Raw genomic sequence first — 24,863 nt, forward strand, 5'->3', positions numbered from 1 at the left:
TGTGGAGAACGGTCTGGATACACAGGGATTTCAAAACCAAATTTAAGCAAAGATAGAGTACCCATAGGCAAGATCAGGGATGGCAGGTGAGCCCAGCTAACTTTAAACCTACAGTTAAGATGCATTTAGCAGCAAAATGCATCCACAATTTGAGCCAGGAAAAACATCTGTTGCAAGAGGATATTCATGGAGAAAGGATAAGTATGACAACCAATGGCCAAGGCAGAGCAGTTCAGTAAAGATTTAAATGGGCTTTTAAAAGGGTTTAAAGAAGCTACAGCAAGATAAACTTCAGCAGAATAACCAAAGGGAACAGGATTTGCATATTGTTCCATCTGAGGCTTGCCTTTTATTTGAGGGGGGGGGGGGAGAAGGAGTTGGCTTCCCACTGCAGGGCATGATCTTCCCTGGGTGAAGAATTTTCAACTTCTGGTTGATTCAGCTGGCAGTTCAAACTGTCGGTGACTATTGCACAGGGCTAATGGTGGTGCTTTTAGGCCATTGATTATAAAACCATCAGAGCAGAATCAGGCCACATGGCTGATCGGATCTATCTGGTCATTCAATCAATCCTGGTACATTTCTCAACCCCATTCTCCTCCCTGTAACCACTGATCTGCTTACTAATTAAGAACTTGTGCCTTAAATACACTCAATGACTTGGTCTCCACATCTCTCTGCAGCAATAATTCCAGATTCATCACTCATTAGCTGGAGAAAACAGGAATTCAGAGTACTGAGTTAATGGTAAGATTCTTGGTAGCGTGGATGAGCAGAGAGAGATCTTGGTGCCCATGTACATAGATACCTGAAAGTTGCCACCCATGTTGATAGGGTTGTTATGAAGGTGTATGGTGTGTTAGGTTTTATTGGTAGAGGGATTGAGTTGAGTTTCGGAGCCATGAGATCATGTTGCAGCTGTACAAAACTCTGGTGTGGCCGCACTTGGAGTATTGCGTACAGTGCTGGTCACCACATTATAGGAAGGATGTGCAAGCATTGTAAAGGGCGCAGAGATTTACCAGGATGTTGCCTGGTATGGAGGGAAGGTCTAATGTGGAAAGGCTGAGGGGACTTGAGGCTGTTTTTGTTAGAAAGAAGGTGGTTAAGAGGCGACCTAATAAAGACATGCAAGATGATGAGGATTAGATAGGGTGGACCGTGTGAGCCTTTTTCCTCAGATGGTGATGCCTAGAATGAGGGGACATAGCTTCAAATTGAGGGGTAATAGATATAGGACAGATGTCAGAGGTAGGTTTTCTCCTCAGAAAGTAGTAAAGGCGTAGAATGCCCTGCCTGGGACAGGAGTAGACTCGCCAACTTCAAGGGCATTTAAATGGTCATTGGATAAACATATGGATGATAACGGAATAGGCTTCAGATTGTTGCACTGACCTGTGAAACCATCGAGGGCCGAAGGGCCTGTACTGCACTGTAATGTTCTATGTTCATCTCAGGCCTAAAGAGTCATTCCTTCACTCCGAGGCTTGGATCATCCCCTCTCCTACTAGTGGAAACATCTATTCATGTCCGCTTTATCCAGGCCCCTCAGTATTCTGAGAGTTTCAATTGTTCTTCATTCTTCTAAACTGAATACAGAACAAGAGTCCTTGAACATTCCTCACATGACAAGACACTACTGTTGAATATATTTCAACCAGTTAAGCAACAGAACTTGAGAGCGGGAGGCATGTCTAGGTCAACACAAATTCACATTAGAAAACAGTCAATCCAACAATTTTGCTATGTGGAGAACAGAAATCACATGTTTATCCACTTTGGATGGGGGGGGGGGCGGAGAAGAGAGAAGAGAACGTAAAAGTTATAGGTAGTCATTAATTAAGATGGTTTTTACATTAGTACCTATGATCTTAAAGACAAGCATCTGATTTATGGTAAGTATGGTAAGAATCTCATTCTAGCAGTGTGAAGGTATAAAATGTCTGCCTCAATGAAAGCTGGATAAGTTTTTAAAAATCAACCCTCAAGGACACTCAAGTCTCCATCTCCAAAGCAAAACAGCAGCTGGATAATTCTCAATGTTCAATTTCCAGAGCAGTGTTAAGTCAGATGAAGAACCACTGCCCTACACCTCCCCATACACAATCTTGTACATGAGGTAAGAAGTATTAAAAGCTCTTTTCTGCATACTCTCATGTCAGTTTTGGTGTTTTACATCAGCGTTATGTTTAGTCGTCATTATTTTTTCCTCTAGAAAATGTATACCGAACATTTACATGGGTTTCTCCAGTAATGTGTTTTGAACATGCGACTGTATTTAACCTGGTGATTTTCAGGGTTATAACTATTGCAGTAATCAAGGACTATGTGTATTAAATTATTGGAGTAAGATATTGCAGGGGCAGCTATATTGGTTAGTTCTACTGCCAGCAATATCCAAAGATGTTCCTTAAATGTCTGAATTTCAACAAGAAATGCATGAAGATTATGAATTAATTTCTGAACTAGCAGCAGCATGAATTCATGCAAAATTATCACAATTGGATTTTCTGATTTAGTGGCAACTTAGCAGAGAAAGTTGCCATTCAACTAAAAGGGGGCAAGTAGATACATTAAGCCAACAGAGAAAACAGCAGAGGACAAAGTTAGATGATGTAACATGATATGGAGTCCATACTAGAGATTGTTGTATGGGGGGGGGGGGTGGGGGGGTGGGGGGGTGGAGAAGAGGAAAAAAACCTAGATGTACATATAACTTTCTACAAACTTATTGCTTTTTTAAAAAAGCATTTAATTGCATTTAACTTTATTTAAAATTTTTGAAACTGTATCACAAGAGTAAAATAAGCAAAAAGAACATTGTACAATTTTTTTTAACTCTTCCCTTTTAATTTAGAAAAAATAACAGAACCCACCTCGGTCTTGACACCCTCTCTACTGCAGGCTGAGAGATGGTGACATGTTTTGAGAACTAGACCTGGAAAAGCCAGGAATGACGACACACTTTGAAAGGGGTACCAGATTAGTCTTGGAAGTTACACAAGGTTAAATGGTTCAATCTGCTCACTGCTGCTCATCATAAATCTCTAAATGCAGGATCGGATGTCAGTCCACATGATTTGTAAGTAAAAAGACTTAAGGAACTCATGGAGATTAGCATATCATGATAAAAGTGGCTTCTTGCAACAAGGAGATGTGATGGATGTGAGTTTGCTCGCTGAGCTGGAAGGTTAGTTTTCAGACGTTTTGTCACCATTCTAGGTAACATCATCAGTGAGCCTCCGACGAAGCGCTGTGTTATGTCCCGCTTTCTATTTATGATAAATAGAAAGCGGGACATAACACCAGCGCTTCGTCGGAGGCTCACTGATGATGTTCCCTAGAATGGTGACGAAACGTCTGAAAACTAACCTTCCAGCTCAGCGAGCAAACTCACATCCAGAACCTCAACCTGAGCTACAAATCTTCTCAAAACTCGCAAGGAGATGTGATTGGGATGGGGGTGGAAGGAGGTGTGGCAGAGAGAGTAAAAAGGAATTGCCCCAGATAACACTCAATCTCCTGTAACAGTTGTGACAGGTGAAGGACTAGGAACAGATGGTCCAGATACTTGGATAGGACGAATAAGTGAGCAAGTGTGTGTTTGGCCAAATACAGAAACAAAAAACAGTTTACTCAGAAAACAAATCTCCTTTGAAGTGTCTCTGACCAGCAGTAATAAAACCTCAAGGTTAGATACAAAACCAACCATAAAAAGGTGAATAGATATCCTCTCAGCCAGGAATGCGGAGATACTGAATCTCTCATGACTTGGGAAATTTCAGGAACTTAAAAAATAATAATACAATAAGAGTTACATAATAAACAAATAATTTTTGCAAGATGGAGGAGACTGGGAACTGCAGAGTATGGCAGTGAGCAGCTTTTCTGGTTGTGTGTCCCAATATCAGTCCTGAAGCAGTGTCACTGCACAAGGTATTATCTCTTCAACACCAGGCCTGCTACTGCTCTTTCTGGCAGTCAGTGACACTGCTTCAATGCACTTTTATTCACTCTTAACTCTGTTTTATGATTGTTTTAAATTGTATCAAAGGCAATTCAGTTGAGGCAGGAAAACTACACTACAGCCTTAAAAAGCTCTTGTCATAACATCTGGAGCACTGTCAGTTCTGGCAACAATACGGGAAGAATGCATTGTACTCGGAGAGGGTGCAGTGTGGATTCACTGGAATTATACCAGTTATAAAAGGGTGAAATTATAAAGAACATATTGCATAGGCTAGGCTTCTATACATCTGATTATGGAAAGTTAGAAGATGAGCTAACCAAGGATGTATAATTAAAGCAGTTTGCAGTTTCTTTACTAGCCCTACTTCTTCTAATGGGGGGAGCCCAAGATAAGAATAAGGGAATATATCTTCCAATTAGAGCCAGGTCATTCAGAAGTCAGTCAGAAAGCACTCCTATATACAGGAAGCAATTCTGAAATACTCTCCAAGCCCAGAAAAGTTACAGGTTCAGTTCAGAGATGCTTTGGTCAACTGAATTTGAAAACTAAGACCAATAGACATTTTACAGCAAGAGCATTAAACAAAGCCAAGGCCAGTAAATGCAGTTGAGGCAGAGCTGCTCTTCTTCCTGTTGCTGTGTTGTGTGCCAGGTTGTGTGATGGAGAAGAGCATTTATCATAATAAAATCTGCACAGAAATGCACCACAGCTGCCCTGGACAAAGTCTAATACAGGAATGTGGAGGTAATGCTGCACAGGTTAACAGCAACTCTTTTGTTTGAGTAGTTCATGAATTTAGAAGACCAATTGCTTGCGAGAAAGCCAAAATTATCCCAAAAATATTTAAATAAAGTATGGAAACTTGTAAATATGATGTAACTCTAATTTGCATTTTGAAGTAGATATTTTAGAAACTGACCTCACTTTATCACAGATCAATTTAGATTGAAACTGGGATTAAAGGGTTGAAAGCTCCAAGAAGCCAGCTGTATTCTCACTGAATGCAGTGCATACAACTAGACAAACAAAAAAGAAAGCTACTTTTGATAAAGTCACAGAAAATTCCTTAAGATCACGGTTGTTTAAATAGACAAGATTTTTAACAACCCAAGATATAAAACTACTTACAGGCTGTGAGCATGTGCCTGGAGCTATGCTAGCAAGTGAACAATGGCTATTAGTTGCAGGTGTTCCCACTGAACTAACCAGAAACATACATTGGACATTTGCAGTTGCTGGGCCTTGATACAATAAGATAAGCAAAAAGTGTGTGAATAATTTGATCGGAAAGTTGCTAATTGATATTTGCACACAAGTCTGAATAACCAGGTCAGTGGAATAGATTGTCTCATTTCCAAACCCACTTTCATTGCAACTGTTGTTACTATCTTCAACTCAACCCTTTTAATATCACACACATCACAATCTCAATGGCTACACTTTCCATACAAAGCTGAATAAGTTCAGAAAAGGAAATAACCTGCAATGAAAACATTTATACAGGAGAGAGAGGCAGATGTAAGTAGCCATTGCTTTGTTCCCAGTTAGGGTCGATTGCTCAGGGAATGTGCTGTTTCAAGAGTAGCTCCTTTATCAAATAACCTCAATTTTAAAAAAAGTCAGAGGTTTTCTAACATCCTCCAAAATCCGATATGCAGGACCATAATTCTTTTTAAAGCTGAAAGCACCACTTTCTTGAAAAGAAAAACATATATTTGATTTAAAGACTTATTTTCACAAAATGTGAATGAAAATTACATAGCTGCGAATTAACAGCATCAATTTAGTCAGTGGAGGAAGGTGCGGAAGGGCAGGAGAGAGACAGGTTAAAGAAACACACTTGGAACAGTATGTTCCACAGATCCAGTCAGAGTACCAGTCAGATCTCTGTGCCTCACTGCAGCACAGCTCATGTTTCCTGGTAGCAAGTACACTAGATGAGTAGATCTTGACCCCCTGATTGGCAATCACCATCCACTCTGGTAATGTAGATGCTAAACAAGCATCAGAAGGCACTCAGATTGCCAGATTGAAGGGGAACCAGCAGGTATACTCCTAACCTCTCCGAGCTCTTAATCTGATGCACATACTCAAACTAAATCAACAGAAGGTGTTGATGGATAGGTGCAGTATTACCATAGTTGACCAAATCTTACATTTATGCATTAAAACAAAAATCTGACTAATTGTCCCTTTGCTTAACTAAACAAACTCACCTTCTGCTAGAATCTGAGCATGCAGTCATTCCAAGAACAAAATGCAACTAAGAGAAACAAGATTTCAGCTCTGTACCAAAGCAGTCAATCTAAAGGCGTGTTTTTCAGAACACAAACTGAAACGTGGATCATATAGCATTCAGTATTTTCAAAATACTCTAATGCCTAAAACTAGATCAGCTAAGCCCTGTGTTAATTCAAACCACTGAAGAACATCATGACAGTTTGTTTTCCTACATTATGGGTTATGTTCAACAAGATCCGTTTCACAGTATTGGCAGGTAAAGATTGCAATTTAACTTTACAACCCTGTACAGAAGTGGGAAACACAGCAAATTTCGGATCATGTGACACTCGAAATATTGCAATATAGTCTTAACAAATCATCTCCTTTCTAGCAAAAAATGTATAAAATCAACTTTTTCCCCAAAATAAAGTCACTGTATCTTTACACCATGACTGTGATATTTAAGTATCACAATAAATACAGTACCAGGAATAATGCCAAATTTACCAGGTCATAATGTTACAGCATCCTCAGGTATTAATAGTGCCTTAGCCTAAACATGGCAGTAATGAAGAGAAGCATCAAGTGGACTAAAAGTGAAGATTGGAAAGTAGTGGAAATTATTTGACCTAACGAGTGACTTCATTTCATTTTGAAGAATTTAGCAAACAGTATACCGCCAGCTGATCAATGAGTGCACTACACATGGGAAATGAGCAAGTACAAGATGAGCCTGCCCTCTTCCCCAAGCTGTGTACTTCATTCTACCACAATGAAAATCTCTTTGCATCATCCTAGGATGGAAGAGTTACTTGCTGTGTTGTACAGACTATTAGAACAGAAACACAGAGAAACAGAAAGGTCTCTTTATAATGGTACATGAGTATATTACAATAATTTCCTCTGTGCACTTTGCCTGGAGTTGAGGCCTCTGCACAAGGCCAGATGTGTGAAATGTCTTCAGTTCTAGTCACTGTCTAAAAACATCATTTTTTTTTAAAGTACTGAAAAGCTTGTTAATTTTATAAACCTTCATCAGTTTCTCATTCTCCTTTTCATGTCCAATTCTTTTCAGTGGAGGCCCAGTCGATGTCAGCAATTGGTAGAAGTATTACAACAAGCCTGTCTTACACCAATCACATGATGAGTTCACCCTGAGGGATCTGGCGTTCCTTGTGATGGGAGTTCATGACAGGGTTTCCAAACGTTGACAGGATTTTCTGCATCCCACAAAATGCTGCTATGGGCTCAAAACAAAAAAAAAATCAAATTGCCCACTGAGTAAAGTAATTGCCAGATTCCTTGTTTCTGGTATTGAAACCCGATTAAACTATATTATCCGCAGATACACATCTGATGACATTTTCCTGAAACTTCCAAAAGACTTAGTTGAAGCTGCACTAATCTGTGTGTTGCCGCAGTACACAAGGTGCGTTTCGCTCCTCGGTTCACATCCAGGGTTTAGTGCAGGTTCGCAGCAGCTATGGCAAAAGCTTCCTGGATTTCTCGCACGGTCAGAATCCGAGTCAACATTTGTTCCATGTGCTCTTTATTGATTGGTTGGGTGGAGTACCAGATCGGGCTGTTTGGGGCGACCACTGGCTCAGGTGTCAGGTAAAAGGTGTCATTCCTGCCCTTCACACTCTGGGGACTAAACAAAATATGATTGCAGGTTATTTGGAAAAAGCATTATTCTTCCCGCATCTCTTAACACAAACTTTCCTCACAGGTTTCCGCAACAAGAGTTTTTCCACAGCAGAGGAAAAGTATAAAATAGATTTACAAGCGTGGTGCCAGAAAGCAAAGATCAGAGGTATCAGGATTAAGGCAAAGAGGGAAGCATTGTGGCAGCATCACAAACTAGTCAGTCAATCAGTCTTTTTAAATTCTTTCTCCTCTCATCTTAAAAATGTCACCTAATCTTGAAATGCCCGACATTACAGAAAAGACACTGCCATTCACCTTATCTATACTGCTCATGATTTCATAAACTTCTATACAGGTCACCTCTCAACCTTCTACACTCCAGTGGAAAAAGTCTCAGCCTACCCAGCCTCTCCTTATAACTCAAACTCTCCATTCCTGGCAACATCCTGGTGAATCTCTTCTGAACTCTCTCAAAGTTTTGGCAGGTGAAGTCAGCTGAGTGGATCATATGACTTGTCATACATGGGAAGTCACTGACCCACCAGCATCCAAGATTACAACATGTGCAGGAGGTGATCCCAACTACAGAAACTTGAGCTGTGTGTTTTGGAACTCAGAGCTGTGTCTGGAGACACTGGCATATCCACAAGACTGAGTGTTACATGGATAGCATGTTTAGAGAGGTGGTCACACCACAACTCAAGGGACCAGGGCAAAGAAGCAATGGTGTGACCAGCAGGCACAGGAGTCCCGTAAGGTGCTGCTCACAAATCTGTTTTCCACTTGTTCAAGGAAGTGCAGACAGAGTCAAGCTTCTGGTGCCACAAACGACCTGACTATACAGGAGGAGAGGAAGAAGAAAACAGGAGCAATAGTGATAGGGAATTCATTATTTAGGTGAAGAGACAGGCATCTCTGTAGCTGTCAACATGTCTCCGGGATGGTGCGTTATCTCCCTGGTGCCAGGGTCACAGATGTCATGGTTGTAGGGTATCCTGCAGTGGGTAGGTGACAAGTCAGAGGTTGCAATACACATTGCTACTGATAATATAGTGGAGAACAAGGGAATGAGGTCTTGCATCAAGAATTTAGGGATCTATACAGTAGACTAAACAAAAGGTTGTAATCTCTCGATTACTCATGACAACATGTGCTAATGAGAATACAGCAGCTGAATGCATGACTCAGGAGTTGGTGCACAAGTGAGGGTTCTGGAATGCTAGATCACTGGAATCTGTACAAGCAGAATGGTCTGCACCTGAATAACAATGGGACCAACATCCTCGTGGGTGCGTTTGCTAGTACTGTTGGGAGAAATTTAAAACAGTTCAGCAAGGGCAGGAGACACTGTATTAGTACAACAGGGACACACAGTACTTTAGTTAAGGAACCAAGGCAGAGGGAATTCAACCATGTTTGAATTTCCAGGAAGTAAGGCAAGGCCGAAGGACTTAGAGAAAAAAAACGCAGATGCTAGAATCCAAGATAGACAAACGGCAAATGGGAGAACACAGCCGGCCAGGCAGCACCTGGAGGAAAGAAGTCGTCAATGCTTCTGGTATTACCTTTCTTCAGGGCTGAATGTGGGGATGGGGCGGGAGAAGCTGCAGATACTTGGGCAGGGGGTGGGTGGGTGGGAACCCCTATTTTACTGCTAGGAATATTAGAAGGATGACAGATGAGTTAAGGGTATGGACTGACATGTGGAATTGCGATGCTGCCGTGACAGAGATGTGGTTGAGAAAAGGGGAGCACTGGCAAATCAACATTCCCAGCTATTGGATCTTCAGGCAGGACAGGGGAGGGTATAAAAGGATGTTACTTAAAGGGATGATGGCAGAAAAGTAACGGCAAATATTCAAAGTGTATGAGTAAATTATAACAATTGTTCATTCACGTCTGGCACAAAGAAAACAGGGAAGGTTGCTGAATCACGATTTAGAAGGGAAATTAGGGATAATATTAGATTTAAGGAAGAGGCAATTCATTATTCAGATTGTGGGGAACATAAAAACTGGCTGTAGACGTTTCTGTAGTATTTGAAGAGAAAAAGATTGAAGATTAATATAGGTCCCTTGCATCTAGAAACGGGAGTTTATAATGGGGACAAAGAAATGGCTGAACAACTAAATACATACATTGGTTCTGACTTCACAAATGAGAACCATCATGTCAGAAACGTTGGGGAAACACAGGATTTATTCAGAGGAACTGAAGGAAATCATTGATTAGGGAAAGGTGTTGGGGAAAGTGATGTGATTGAAGGCAGAAAAATCCTCTGATAGTCTGATAATCCACTTGCACATTCTGCTCTCTCAATTTATAGCCACACCTGGAGTATTAAGTACAGTTTTGGTCTCCTTATCTAAGGATGGATGTTCTGGTTATGGAGGAAATGCAACAAAGGTTTAGAACACAGAACAGTACTGGCCCTTCAGCCCATGATGTTGTGCCGACCTAATATCGTACTCTAAGATCAAACTACCCTGCATACCCTACATTTTACTATCATCCATGTGCCTATCCAAGAGTTGCTTAAAATGTCCCTAATGTATTTGACTCCACTACCACCATCAGCAGCGCATGCACCTACCACTCTGTGTAAAGAACCTACCTCCGACATTGACCCCATACCTTCCTCCAATTACCTTAAAATTATCACCCCTCTTGGTAGTCATTTCCACCCTGGGAAAAAGTCTCTAATATCCACCGTGATCACCTCTTATCCTTCTTCAATTTTACTGGGTAAGGCCCTAGCTCCCTCAGCCTTTCCTCGTAAGACCTGCCCTCCATTCCAGGCAGCATCCTGGTAAATCTCCTCTGCACCCTCTCTAAAGCTTCCACATCTTTCGTGTAATGAGGCGACCAGAGCCGAACACAATATTTCAAGTGTGGCGTAACCAGGGTTTTATAGAGCTGCAGCATACCCTCACAGCTCAATCTCAACTCCCCTGTCAATGAAAGGCAACACACCATACGCCTTCTTTACAACCCTATCAACTTGGATAGCAACTTTGACGGATGAATGGATGTGGGCCCCAAGATCCCTCTGTTCCTCCACACTGCCAAGAATCCTGCCATTAACTCTTTATTCTGCATTCAAATTCGACCTTCCAAAATGAATCACTTCACATTTTTCCAGATTGAATTCCATCTGTCACTTCTTTGCCCACTCTACAACCTGTCAATATCCCGTTGCAACCTACAACATCCCTCCACACTATCCACGACTCCTCCAACAAGACAGTTTACCGGACAGATTCTGGAATGATGCATGAAGAGAATGCTGTAGATGAATGTCACAACTTCTGTGCCTCTGGACACCAAATGCTGGGAAGTGGAAGTGTGGTTTTGGGCATTTTTTGGTGATTGAGGTTTAATGATCTGAAGTGTCTCTTCTGTACTGTACAATTCTATGGTTGGGGCTTGTTTCGTGAGAAAAGAAACACCCAAGGGGTGATCTGACAAGACCTTTCATATTATGAAAAGGGTTGGACTGGATTTCTGCAGACAGAATGATTCCACTAGTGGAAGAACTCAAACTCCCATTTATTCATAAATCCAACAGCCAAATGAGAATGAGAATGTCTTTACTAAATGGTTAGATTTTGCTTCTCACCACCACAGGAACTACTTGAAGCAAATTGCTCAGACTTTCAAAACGAAACTAAACATGAAAAGGGAGGTGAAAGTAAAAGGCGGAAGGCTGAAGTGAGGACACTACAGTGGGTTGCTCAGTGGTTAGTACTGCTGCCTCAAACACCAAGAACCCAGGTTCAATTCCAGTCTTTGTTAACTGTGTGGAGTTTGCACATTCTCCCCATACCTGTGTGGGTTTCCTCCAGGGTATCCAGTTTCCCTCTCAAACAAAGATGTCCAGGTTAGGTGGGTTGGCAATGCTAAATTGCCCATAGTGTCCAAGGATGTGCAGGCTAGGTGGATTTGCTAAGGGAAATGCAGGATTGCAGAGATAGGGTAGGAGGTGAATCTGGTTGGGATGCTCTGTGTGAACTTGTTGGGCTGAATAGCCACACTGTTGGGGTTCTAATCAACTCTAGTAGAACACTCATAAGGAGTCTAAACACCAGAATAGTCTAATTGGGCTGAATGGCTCGTTTCTGTGTCGTACATGGATGTAATTTTAAATAGCTGTCGCCAAATTTCTCCCAGTTTACATTAAGTCTGATGCAAGCTGAAATGCAAAACCACTCAAGACAATCCAACAGTATTTAACAAGATGAACTGCCACTAAATAAAAGATCAATCTCACATCAGGGATTCAAATGGAGGAAGCAAAAGTTTTCCATACAGAGGAAAAACACTTGCATTTAATATAATCATACCCCTGAAAAAGATAGAGCCTCTCAAAAGCGGCAACCAGTTAATTTGAGATTTTGTTGGTTTGCAGGCAGCTCAAGTCAGGCTTGTAGAGAATTAAGGGTATTTGTCTAACTAAATGGGCTGTAAAAGACAGTTTTGAAAAGGAGACAATTCTGCAAGATAAGCTGAGAAGAAATGCTTCCGAGCTGCTTCAGAACTATTCCATGTTAGTTTGCTGCAAATTCTGCTTTGCATGAAACTAAGACCCTTTGCACCTCAATACTGTGTGGATAGAGGAGTGGGTGCAGCTCCATGGATTTTCAGTTAGATCAAAGATGCCCTACAGGAGGACAAGTCAGGTGATGGCAGCTTTAAATTTCAGTTCTATATCAGACATCACCAGATTCTGGAAGGACAGATTTGAGACATCTTTACCTATACTTCTAGTACTTGCCAGCGGGCTCATCACCCAAGCTAGTGAGAATGTGGCCACATGACAGTAATCCCCGTACTCAGGCATAGCAACAAGGGTCCTTTCTTCAATTCCTGGGTTGGATATTGGATTGATAAAAGATTAGAGTTGAAATATTCATTTTTTGGGGTGACTGGTAATGCCCTACAAGGAATATCTCCAATGCTAAAAGGCCAGAGGAATAACGAGTCAGATTAATAGATGTGATCCAGTTTAAAGTCACAAGCAGCAATAACAGAAGCCACATTCTGAAACATTAACCAGAATGCAAGTATACTCACCATTTAAAGAGGTAGAAGTCATAGAGTTTGATGGGACACCGCAGTGGGTTCTCTGGATTTTCAGACTGCTCTGCGTACATATCATCTGTAACTGAAACAATTACAAATGAGAGATTTCAAGTTTTAAATTATGACAGACTCATAGAAATGTAGTACAGATGACCATGTGACCCCGAGTCTGTGCCAGTTCTTCCTAGTTAGTCCCACTCCCCTGCACTTTCCCATCACCTTACAAGTGCTCCACGTCTTTTCTAATTCCTTTTGAAGCCATGTTTAGCCTGCATCTGCAAATATCAGGTAACGAATTTGCAGTGTATAAATGCATTAACTCAAAGTCACACAGCTCGGAAACAGACCCTTTGGTCCCATGTGTACACACCAACCGGACATGCCAATCTGATCTAGTCCCATTTGCCCACATCCCTCTAAACCCTTCTTATTAATGTAACTGCCTAAATCTCTTGTAAATGTTGTAACTGTACCTGCCTCCAGCACTACCCCTGGCAGCTTGTTCTACACATGCACCACCCTCTGACAGAAAGTTACCTCTCAGGTATCTTGTCACCCTAAATTTATGCCCTCCAGTTTTGGGCAGCCCTACCCTGGGGAAAAGATCTTGGCAATTCACCCTATCCATGCTCATGGTTTTATTAGCCTTTATTATGTCACCGCTCAGCCTCTGATGCTCCAGGGAAACTAGCCCCAGCCTACTCAGCCGCTCCCTATAACTCAAATCCTCCAAAGCTTGCAACATTCTTATAGATCTTTTCTGCACCCTATCAAGTTTAACAGCATGTTTCCAATAGAAGGGTGACCAAAATTGTACACAGCACTCCAAAAGTGACCTCACCAGTGTTCTGTACAGCCACAACATGACATCACAACTCCTATACTCAATGTTCTGAGCAATGAAGACAACCATGTGAGATTTTAAACAGCTCTAGCAAGTTTTGAGAAGATTTGTAGCTCAGGTTGAGGTTCTGGATGTAAGTTTGCTCGCTGAGCCGGAAGGTTCGTTTTCAGATGTTTCGTCACCATTCTAGGTAACATCATCAGTAAGCCTCCGGTGAAGTACTGGTGTTATGTCCCGCTGATAAACAGATAAATAGAAAGCGGGACATAACACCAGCGCTTCACCAGAGGCTCACTGATGATGTTACCTAGAATGGTGACGAAATATCTGAAAACGAACCTTCCAGCTCAGCGAGCAAACTTACACCCAGAGCTCTAGCAACCCTGCTCTCTGCTGTCAGCCGTAGCTCAGTGGATAGCACTCTCACCTCAAAGCACAAGATTTGGTTAAATGCCCACACTTGAACTCAAGCTAGAAACTCAGCTCTAGCCTGCTGCTTAGACAGATGCAAAATGTTCCAGGGCACTATTTTGAAGAGCAGGGTATTATGTATGTGGCCATCTATTTACTGTAGGTGTATGTATTGTTTACGGGTTTCCATGGTTTAAGGCATGCAAAGGCAGCCATCCTCTAGGCTAATGAGTTTTCTGGAGTAAACAAGAGTTTATTGCGTCCCTGAAAAAAATTCACATGTAATTGGGTCTGAATTACTGTAAAAATTGTTGAGAAGACCTGGCTATAGGTTAGTCTCCCATAAGACCTACGACTTTACTTTCTCACCAAATCCTCATACATCATCACTTAATGTCCTCTATCAGGTATTAACCTTTTCATACCTAGATCCAAAACTGGGATGATCTTCCTAGTATGTTAGTCAACATTCACTCTTCAATGAGCATCACTAAAGTGAATGATCTATTCTGGCTGTGACAATTTACGCTCCCAAATTTCTGCCACATTTCCTGTATTACAACAATGATTACAAATAAAAAGTATTTCATCTCTTGTGAAGTACTGTGTGATATTATGTGGTTGCAAAAAGCTCACTATAACTGCAAGTCTCTTGACCTTTTCTGCGCTTACTGGGCCACCAGCAGCTTCCCTAATCATAACTGAGAACTATCCCTGGATCCATTCTAACAAATCTCTTCTGCAACCTATCCAGAGTCCTTCAGTCTCAACTGTCACTTCACTTCTGGGTATACTTTAACTGGCTAAACCAGTTGTAACTATGTTGTTTTGCCTCTCATGTTTGACACCACAGTCATTTCTTTTTAAAAACTCATTCTTGGGAATGACAAGCTAGGCCAGCATTTATTGTCCATCCCTAATTGCCCAGAGGGCAGTTAAGAGTCAACAACATTGCTGTGGGTCTGTACTCACATGTAGACCACAGCAGGTAAGAATGGCAGTTTCCTTTTGTAAAAGACATTAATGAAGCAGATGGGTTCTTCCAATGATCAACAATGGATTCACAGTCATCATTAGGCTCTCAATTCCAAATATTTACTGATTTCAAATTCCACAATCCCTTGGCGGATTTTGAACCAGGTCCCTGGAACATTAGAGGTAATGGGAACTGCAGATGCTGGAGAGTCCGAGATAACAAAATGTGGAGCTGGATGAACACAGCAGGCCAAGCAGCATCTTAGGAGCACAAAAGCTGACGTTTCGGGCCTAGACCCTTCATCAGAAAAGGATGAAGCCATTCTTACTTGCTCTGGTCTAAATGTGACTACAGACCCACAGCAATGTTGTTGACTCTTAATTGCCCTCTGGGCAATTAGGGATGGACAATAAATGCTGGCCTAGCTTGTCATTCCCAAGAATTAGTTTTTAAAAGAAAGAAAAAGGACCCTTTTCTGATGAAGGGTCTAGGCCCAAAACATCAGCTTTATGCTCCCAAGATGATGCTTGGCCTGCTGTGTTCATCCAGTTCCACACTTTGTTATCCCTAGAAGATTATCTAGGTCTCTGGATTAACTGTCCAGCAATAATGCCACTGGGCTGATGCCTCCCTGGATGACATTGAATCATACCATTCTTCAGCCCTGTGGGGCTAGACAAGTCTCATAGCAAGATTCGTTTTGGAGGTGGGAGAGGTACAAAGAAAAAAAATTCTCTCTCACACTCAGCAAGTTACATTTCCAGTTTTGAAGGTGCCTCAAAGTTCAGAGATCCACACAGTTACTTAGGTGGGAGCAAGTTACAAAAGGTTCACAGATGTATTGAGTAGACAAACCATGACAGCAGTGAGTTCCATTGTTTGTATTCTCAAATTTGGAATGTTCACACCCATTGACTACTGTAGAGTGGCTACCACTCGTTTAGGCATCAGACCAAAGAGAACAATGGCTTCACTTGTTGACACTGCACCATTACCTCCTCACGCCTCCAAAAATCAGGTCTTATACACCCCTTCCCCTCTCAACTCGCCAATCCTACTCCCTCAGATTCCAATGATGTGGTTACTTATTTCATCAGCTTAAGGCATCAGAAATACTGCATTTTATGAAAAATGCTTTGGAAAGTGAAGTTACTCATGTAATGTAAAAAAAATACAGCAGCCATTTTGCACACATGATAATGATCTGATAATATGTAACAATACTAATGGAGGGAAAAATGTTGGCTAAAGTATCAGGGACAGCCCATCTGCTCTTTAAAAACAGAATCATAGGATCTTTTAGATCCAACTGAGGCAAATGCAGCTCAATGACTCATCAGATAGAACCTCAGCGCAGCAATCGCTCAGCACTGCACTAGGGTGTCACCCTGAATTTTCTTGCTAAAGTTCCTGGACTAGGACCTTCAGAGGCAAATATACAACGCACTAAACTTTCCATTAAGTATCCATAGCAGCTTACAGAATAGGAGGGCTACCACTGATCCATCAAATAAACATCAGCTCTCTGTAGAATTCAGAGTGTGCCAATCCCTTGCCCCACCCCCAAAGGCCTTGCAAGTTCAATTCCCTCATAAACCAATCCAATTTCCTTTTAAAATTATTAACTGTCTCCACTTCCACGCTCTTAATAGACAAGTGTGTTCTGGAACAGATAGGATTAGAACCAAATAATTTAAGGATGGATTAAGAAAGAGACAAGGAGATGAGTTTTAAACAGTGCCTTAAATATGGTAGGAAATTCCAACAGATCAGGCTCAGGAAACTGAAGGCCTGATTACTAATAGTGGAATGATTAAATTTGGAGATGTATATGTCTAGAATCAGAGGAGTGATAGGGCTGGAGGAAAGGACATTAACAGACTGCAGCTGGGCATAGAAGACCACGCAGAATTTTAACAGAAAGCTTTAAAATCAAAGTTTATTGAACGGGAAGGCATGTAGTTCAGCAACCACAGGGGTGAGGGTATGTTAGAGAAAGGCACAGTATGAAAGGAGGCCATTTGACTCTTTGTAGCTAGGCCCAATCTTTTACAGAGAATGCAATACTATTACAAGTATTTCAATTCCATTTATCCAATTACCTTTGGAAGTTGCTATTGAACCTGCTTCCACCATGCTTTCACATAGTTCATTTATAAATTTACCTAGAACACCACTTTCTGCAATTTCACCCACTCCATTCTCGAAGCCTGCATACATTTGCAATCTTCAGACTTAACTATTCTGATGTCCTTCTAGCGTACTTCCATCATCATAATCTAAAAGATAAGCCCACTGACTATTCTTCCTTCAATACTTATGTTAAGGGTATCAGTCAGCATGTGCGCTTGAACCAACATAATTGAATGTCTGAAGTCAAAGCTCACATAACAGTGGCCCTGGAAGGATGTTTGTAACACTTTTACGCAAGTGCAGGCAGAATTAAACTGGAATGTCTTCAGTGTGGTATATTTCTACATGTTCTTAGGATATTCCAAATCTAGTTATGAACCTGAAACAAAGCTCACTCTAAAATAGCATTCATATGTTTAGCAGAAACATTTCAAAATTTTATTAAAATCAGGAGCTGTCTAATGATGAAAGGTTGGTCAGTGTAGGCTTGTATCTATTGGAGTTCAGAAGAGCAAGGGACAACTTGATGAAAGTATAAGATCCTGAGGGGTCTCAACAGGGTGGGATGAGAAGACTTTTTTTTTTAAAACCTCCCTCAGAGGGTCATGAGCATTTGGAACTTCCTTCCTCAAAATATGATGGAAGGACATTAAAATGTGAACCTTTGTCTGATACCCCAGCTCCTTAGCCACATACTAATCTGCTGTATCCACCTATTTCTTTCACTAGCACATGGCACCAGGACTCATTGAGAAACTACAATCCTCAAGGACCTACTTCTTAAACCTCCTATCTAATTTCCATTATTCTCTCTGCAGAACCTCGTTCCTTTCTCTACTCATGTCATTAGTACTAAAGTATACAATGACTTCTGCTGGTCACTTTCCCCTTTCAGAATATTCTGCACCTGCTCAGAGACATCCTCGACCCTGGCATGAGGGAGACAACACACCATTCTGATGTCTTACTGAAAGCCATAGAAACACCAGTCTCTGCCCCCGACTAGAGAGAGTCCCTTATCACGATTGATAGCTTGGAACCTGATAAACCCCTCTTTACAGTACAGCCAGTCAGGGTACTAGAAACCTGGCTGTCAGTGCTGAGAGGTAAATCACTCATTCATATCCAAAACAGTATGTTAGTTTGAGCTAGGGATAGCCACAGAGAAGACTGCTGCATTACCTGTCTACCTCACCTACCTTTCCTAGTAGGAATGCATCTAACTGACTGTATGTGTGTTTTTTTTCTACCTTCCTGAAACTGCCATTCAGTCACACCCCTGACTCCTGTAAATTCCTTGTTGCCTCTAACTGCCACTCTAACTGACCCGAGAGATCCAATAGGGTATAGAACTAAGCACGCTTTCTGCAGACATGGTCTCTAGGAACACAAATGCTTCCTGATGTCCCACATTCGGCAGGAACAGCACATCATTCTAATAAAATCAATCCCTGACCCTTTAACAAGATACAGACCCAGGAAATTCCTACAAAACAAACACACCTCACTCAAAAACTCAGCACAAGCATAGTCTTACTGCTCAAAACACTGCTCTAGGATAACTTCATACCCATCTTTTTATACTTAAAACTCAACCAAGAGACAGATCTCAGGTTTAAAAAAGACAAAACTCATCTTAATCACTATTACAGGTTTACAAAAAAAAAATCCACACACACATTTGTTGCTTAATGCCAACTGCCCTGAGGGTTGTAATGATGAGCCACCTCCTTGAACCAGTCATCTGGATGCGGACCACAGTGCTGTTAGGAAATGCTGCACCAGAATTTTGACCTGGGGTCAGTGTGAAAGGTTATCAGAGGTAAATGGAGTAATCAGACCTGCCATAACCCTTATTGGTAAGCACATCAGGCTGGAGGGTCTGGCTGGCTTTGTCCTGCTCAGAATTGGTACATGTTCAAAATGGCAGAACCCAGGTATTTTTCTTTCAGATGCAGCACATTAAAACATTTTGAAAAGGGTGTCATTTCCAGCCCTGTCAGTGATGCAAAGAGAGAAACTTAGTTTAAATAATTCACTCAGGAAATAGGCTTCGCTGGCTGGGCCAGCATTTACTGCCCATCCCTTGCTGCCCTCGAGGGAGTGGTGGTCTGCTGACCTCTTGAACCACTGCAGTCTGTGTGCTGTAGGTAGTCTCACAATGCTGTTAGAGTGTGTGTTCCAGAAAAGTGACCCAGTGATACAGAAATAGATTACCTTTCCTTCAAAGTCAGGAACGTTAGGTGTCTTAGAGGGGAACTTTCAGGAGATAGCTGCTTCCATCTAGAAAGACAGCACTGTCAGTTGCCATCTAAAAAGCCTTATGAATTTCTACAGTGCATCTTGTGGACAGTACACACTGATACTACTTAGCATTGGTGGTTGAGGGACTGAATATTAGTGGATGCGGTGTCAATCAAGCGGGCTGCTTTCTCCTGGAGGGTGTCAAGCTTGAGTGTTGTTGGAGCTGCACCCATCCAGGCAAGTGGGGAGTATTCCATCACACTCCTGACTTGTGCCTCATAGCTGGTGGACAGGCTTTGTTCTGAGGGGTCAGAAGGTGTGTTACCTGCTGACTGTTAATCCAGAGACTCTGTTAATGGTCTAAGGGCCAAGGTTTGAATCTGCCATGCAGATGGTGGAATTTGGAGTCAATTGAAAAATGTGGAAATAATTGTCTAATAGCTGACCGTGAAATCAGTGTTGATTGTCAGGAGACAACCATTTTTTTGCCCATTATTCATTAATGGGATCAGGGCATCACTGGCTAGGCAGCATTTATTGCCTATCCCTCATTACCCAGAGGACAATTCAGAGTTAACCACATGTAGGCCAGACCAGGAAAGGATGCCAGTTTCTTTCCCTAAAGGAAATTAGTGAACCAGATGGGTATTTCCAACAATTGACAATGGGTTCATGGTCATCATCATTAGATTTTTAATTCCAGGTGTTTCACTGAATTCAAATTCCACCATTTGCCATAAATCGGGGTTCGAACCTGGTCCCCAGATAGTTATCTGGGTCTCTGGATTAACAGTCCAGCAATAATACCACTCGGTCATCAGCCCTCCTCTACTGGGTACGGTGACATGGAAGAAAGTAAAGGCTTGGTAAGGAATTAAAGTTGGCATGAGGAACTTGTTGGGTGGATTGTTATTTGCAAAATTAGTTGTGAAATAGGGGTCCAATGTTGGCAACCTGACATCACTGCCACTAACTGTTTTCTTTTGACAAAATCACATTTAAACATTAATCGTTTATGTTTTGTTATAGTTCCATTGCTGGAAATGTCTTGCCTCAACTTTACAGTTAATTGTTTCAGTGCTTAAATGTGTGGAATTAAAAAGAGTCTAATGATGACTATGAATCCATTGTTGATTGTTGGAAAAATCTATCTGGTTCACGAGTGTCCTTCAGGGATGGAAATCTGCTGTCCTTACCGAGTCTGGCCTACAGCTGACTCCAAATCCACAGCAATGTAGTTGTCTCTTAACTGCGCAGTGGGCAATTGGAGATGGACAGTAAATGCTGCCTGGCCAGTAATGCCCACATCCTGTGGATAAATATTTTTAAAAAAGCCTTTGACAGGTCCTGCAGCCACTGTATTTGTATAGTCAGTTCAGTTCCTGGTCAGCGGTAACCCCTACATTGCAGGTGGTGTTATTCAGTCATGGTAATATCCTGAATGTCAAGGATTAGATTTCTCTCTTGTGAAAACAGGTCATCACCTGGTAGGTCTGTGGCACAAATGTTACTTCCCACTTTTCAGTCCAAGCCTAGATAATATATCAGTCTTGCTTCATATGGACAAAGATTGTTTCAGCATCTGAAGAGTTGGGTGGTTCTGAACACTGTGCAATCAGGCAATCCATTTCTGACATACATGACTCTATCCAGTGTGTAGCTATCCCCTCCGTATGCGCTGACTCCAGCTTTGCTAGAGCTCCTTGATGCCACACTTGGTTAAATAAGTCCATGAGTCATTAGGTGCAAAAGTAGGCTATTCAGCCCATCAACTGTGCACTGCTAACCCACTGCTCTACTTTCTGCTTTTTCCCCATAACACTTATCCCATTACTAATCAAACATCTGTCTATCGCAGTCTTGAATATTATTAAACGACGGTATCAACAGAATAGAACAGAAGTACACCAAAAAATTCAACAAATTCACAATCCACAAGAACACAGCCTTGATGTCAAGGGTCATCAGGAATTCAGCCCTTTTGTTCATATGTGAACCAAGGCTGAGATTCAGGAGCTGAGGGGCCCTGGTGGAACCCAAATTGGGCATCACTGAACAGGTTATTGCTGGTCAGGTGCTGTTTCGATAGCACTGTTGATGGTATCTTCCACGACTTTACTGGTGATCAACAGTAATCTGATGGGGCGGCAATTGGCCAGGTTAGATTTGTCCTGCTGTGTATGTACAGGACATAGAGAGACAATTGGCCACACTGTTGGTTGGATGCCAGTGTTGAAACTACACTGGAAAAGCTTGGCTGGGGATGCTGCAAGTCTTGGGTACCATTGCTGGAATGTTGTCAGGGCTCACAGCCTTTGAAGTATCCAGTGCCTCCAGTTGTTTCTTCATATCACGTGGAATGAAATGAATTGGCTGAAGACTGGTATTTGTAATGCTGAGAATTGCTGGAGAGGCTGAGATGGGTCATCCAATCAGGACTTTTAGCTGGAGAGAGGGTCTAGGCCCGAAACGTCAGCTTTTATGCTCCTGAGTTCATCCAGCTTCACACTTTGCTCTCGAGGACTTTTAGCTGGAGACTGTTTTGAATGCTTCAGCCTCATCTTTTGCACTGGTGTGCTGAGCTCACCCATTACAGATGGTGGAATATTTGTGGAGTATTCTCCTTCCAAATATTGACTGGGAACACTATAGTTCAAGTACTATAGATGGGTCAGTTTTTGTCCAGTGTGTGCAGGAGGGCTTCCTGACACAGTATGTAGACAGGCCAACAAGGGGCGAAGCCACATTAGATTTGGTACTGGGTAATGAGCCAGGCCAGGTGTTAGATGTGGAAGTAGGTGAACACTTTGGTGATAGTGATCACAATTCTGTTATGTCTACTTTAGTGATGGAAAGGGATAGGTGTATGCCACTGGGCGAAAGGCAATTATGATAAGATTAGGCAAGATTTAGGGAGCATAGGACGGGGAAGGAAACTGCAGGGGATGGGCACATTAGAAATGTGGAGCTTATTCAAGGGAAAGCTCCTGTGTCTCCTAGATAAGTATGTACCTGTCAGGCAGGGAGGAAGCTGTACAGTGCAGGAGCCATGGTTTACAAAGGAGGTGGAATCTCTGGTCAAGAGGAAGAAGGCGGCTTATGTTAGGATGAGATGTGAAGGTTCAGTTAGGGCGCTTGAGGGCTACGAGGTAGCCAGGAAAGACCTAAAGAGAGAGCTCAGAAGAGCCAGGAGGAGACATGAGAAGTTGTTGGCAGATAGGATCAGGGTAAACCCTAAGGCTTTCTATAGGTATTTAAGGAATAAAAGAATGACGAAAGTAAGATTAGGCCCAATCAAGGATAGTAATACGAAGTTGTGTGTGGAGTCAGATGAGATAGGGGAAGCACTAAATGAATATTTTTCAACAGTACTCACTCCAGAAAACGACAATGTTGTCGAGGAGAATACCGAGATACAGGCTACTAGACTAGGTGGGACTGAGGTTCACAAGGAAGAGGTATCAGAAATCCTTCAGAAGGTGAAGATAGATGGGTCCCCTGCGCCGGATGGGATTTATCCTCGGATCCTCTGGGAAGCCAGGGAGGAGATTGCCAAGCCTTTGGCATTGATCTTTAACTCGTCATTGTCTACAGGAATAGTGCCAGACGACTGGAGGATAGCAAATGTGGTTCCCCTGTTCAAGAAGGGGAGTAGAGACAACCCTGGTAATTATAGACCAGTGAGCCTCACCTCAGTTGTTGGTAAAGTGTTGGAAAAGGTTATAAAGGACAGGATTTATAATCATCTAGAAAAGAATAATTTGATTAGGGATAATCAGCACGGTTTTGTGAAGGGACGGTCATGCCTCACAAACCTTATTGAGTTGAGTTCTTTGAGAAGGTGACCAAACAGGCAGACGAGAGTAAACCGGTTGATGTGGTGTATATGGATTTCAGCAAGGCGTTTGATAAGGTTCCCCACAGTAGGCTATTGTACAAAATGCGGAGGAATGGGATTGTGGGAGATACAGCAGTTTGGATCGGAAGTTGGCTTGCTGGAAGAAGACAGAGGGTGGTAGTTGATAGGAAATGTTCATCCTGGAGACCAGTTACTAGTGGTGTACCGCAAGGGTTGGTGTTGGGTCCACTGCTGTTTGTTATTTTTATAAATGACCTGGATGAGGGCATAGAAGGATGGGTTAGTAAATTTGCAGACGACACCAAGGTCGGTGGAGTTGTGGATAGTGACGGAGGAAGCTGTACATTGCAGAGAGACATAGATAAGCTGCAGAGCTGGGCTGAGAGGTGGCAAATGGAGTTTAATGCGGACAAGTGTGAGGTGATGCAATTTGGTAGGAGTAACCGGAAGGCAAAGTACTGGGCTAATGGTAAGATTCTTGGTTGTGCAGACGAGCAGAGAGATCTAGTGTCCACGTACACAGATCCTTGCAAGTTGCCACCTAGGTTGACAGGGCTGTTAAGGCGGCATACAGTGTTTTAGCTCTTATTAATAGAGGGATCGAGTTCTGGAACCAAGGGGTTATGCTGCAGCTCTACAAAACTCTGGTGCGGCCGCACTTGGAATATTGCGTACAGTTCTGGTCACCGCATTATGAGAAGGATGTGGAAGCTTTGGAAAGGGTGCAGAGGAGATTTACTAGGATGTTGCCTGGTATGGAGGGAAGTTCTTACAAGGAAAGGCTGAGGGACTTGAGGCTGTTTTCGTTAGAGAGAAGAAGGTTGAGAGGTGACTTAATTGAAACATATAAAATAATCAGAGGGTTAGATAGGGTGGATAGGGAGAGCCTTTTTCCTGGGATGGTGACGGCGAGCACGAGGGGGCATAGCTTTAAATTGAGGGGTGAAAGATATAGGACAGATGTCAGAGGTAGTTTCTTTACTCAGAGTAGTAAGGGAATGGAATGCTTTGCCTGCAACGGTAGTAGATTTGCCAACTTTAGGTACATTTAAGTTGTCATTGGATAAGCATATGGACGTACATGGAATAGTGTGGATTAGAAGGGCTTGAGATCAGTATGACAGGGCGGCACAACATCGAGGGCCGAAGGGCCTGTACTGTACTGTAATGTTCTATGTTCTAATACCCTCTACAATCCTTCAGCATTGGAGGTAGCAAAGGATCAGTGTCTCCCTGACAATTGCTTAGGCAAAGATTGCTGGCATGAAGTAAAATAACAAAATAAAATTCTTGTAATTGAGTAAATGAAACAGGTTTGTGTTTTATGCAGGAACAGAAGACAGGAGCATGAAGAGGCCATTCTGACCTTTGAGACTGCTCTGCCATGCTATGATCATGGCTGAACATTCAAGTCACCCAGCTCCTGCTTTCTAACATAACCTTTGATCCTTTTAGCTCTAAGAAATTTATCTAC

The 24,863-nt window shown here is 42.2% G+C and overlaps 1 protein-coding gene across 3 annotated transcripts in view; it reads right to left on the minus strand.

Annotated features, from left to right (window-relative positions):
* Window positions 1–3,341: 3,341 nt before the first annotated feature.
* LOC125460355 (transcriptional regulator QRICH1-like) overlaps window positions 3,342–24,863 on the minus strand; it is a 71,369-nt gene continuing 49,847 nt past the window's right edge. For 2 of the 3 annotated variants that reach the window (XM_048547765.2, XM_048547763.2), the window contains exons 9-10: window positions 12,914–13,004; window positions 3,342–7,844 (exon numbers count right to left, since the gene is read on the minus strand). In XM_048547765.2, coding sequence (XP_048403722.1) covers window positions 7,655–7,844; window positions 12,914–13,004 — 281 coding nt within the window. In that variant the 3' untranslated portion in view covers window positions 3,342–7,654. The remainder of the gene's footprint in view (window positions 7,845–12,913; window positions 13,005–24,863) is intronic. The other variant, XM_048547764.2, reaches the window with a different exon arrangement.

This window comes from Stegostoma tigrinum, chromosome 11, assembly GCF_030684315.1.
Source record: "Stegostoma tigrinum isolate sSteTig4 chromosome 11, sSteTig4.hap1, whole genome shotgun sequence".
Classification (NCBI taxonomy): Eukaryota; Metazoa; Chordata; class Chondrichthyes; order Orectolobiformes; family Stegostomatidae; genus Stegostoma; species Stegostoma tigrinum.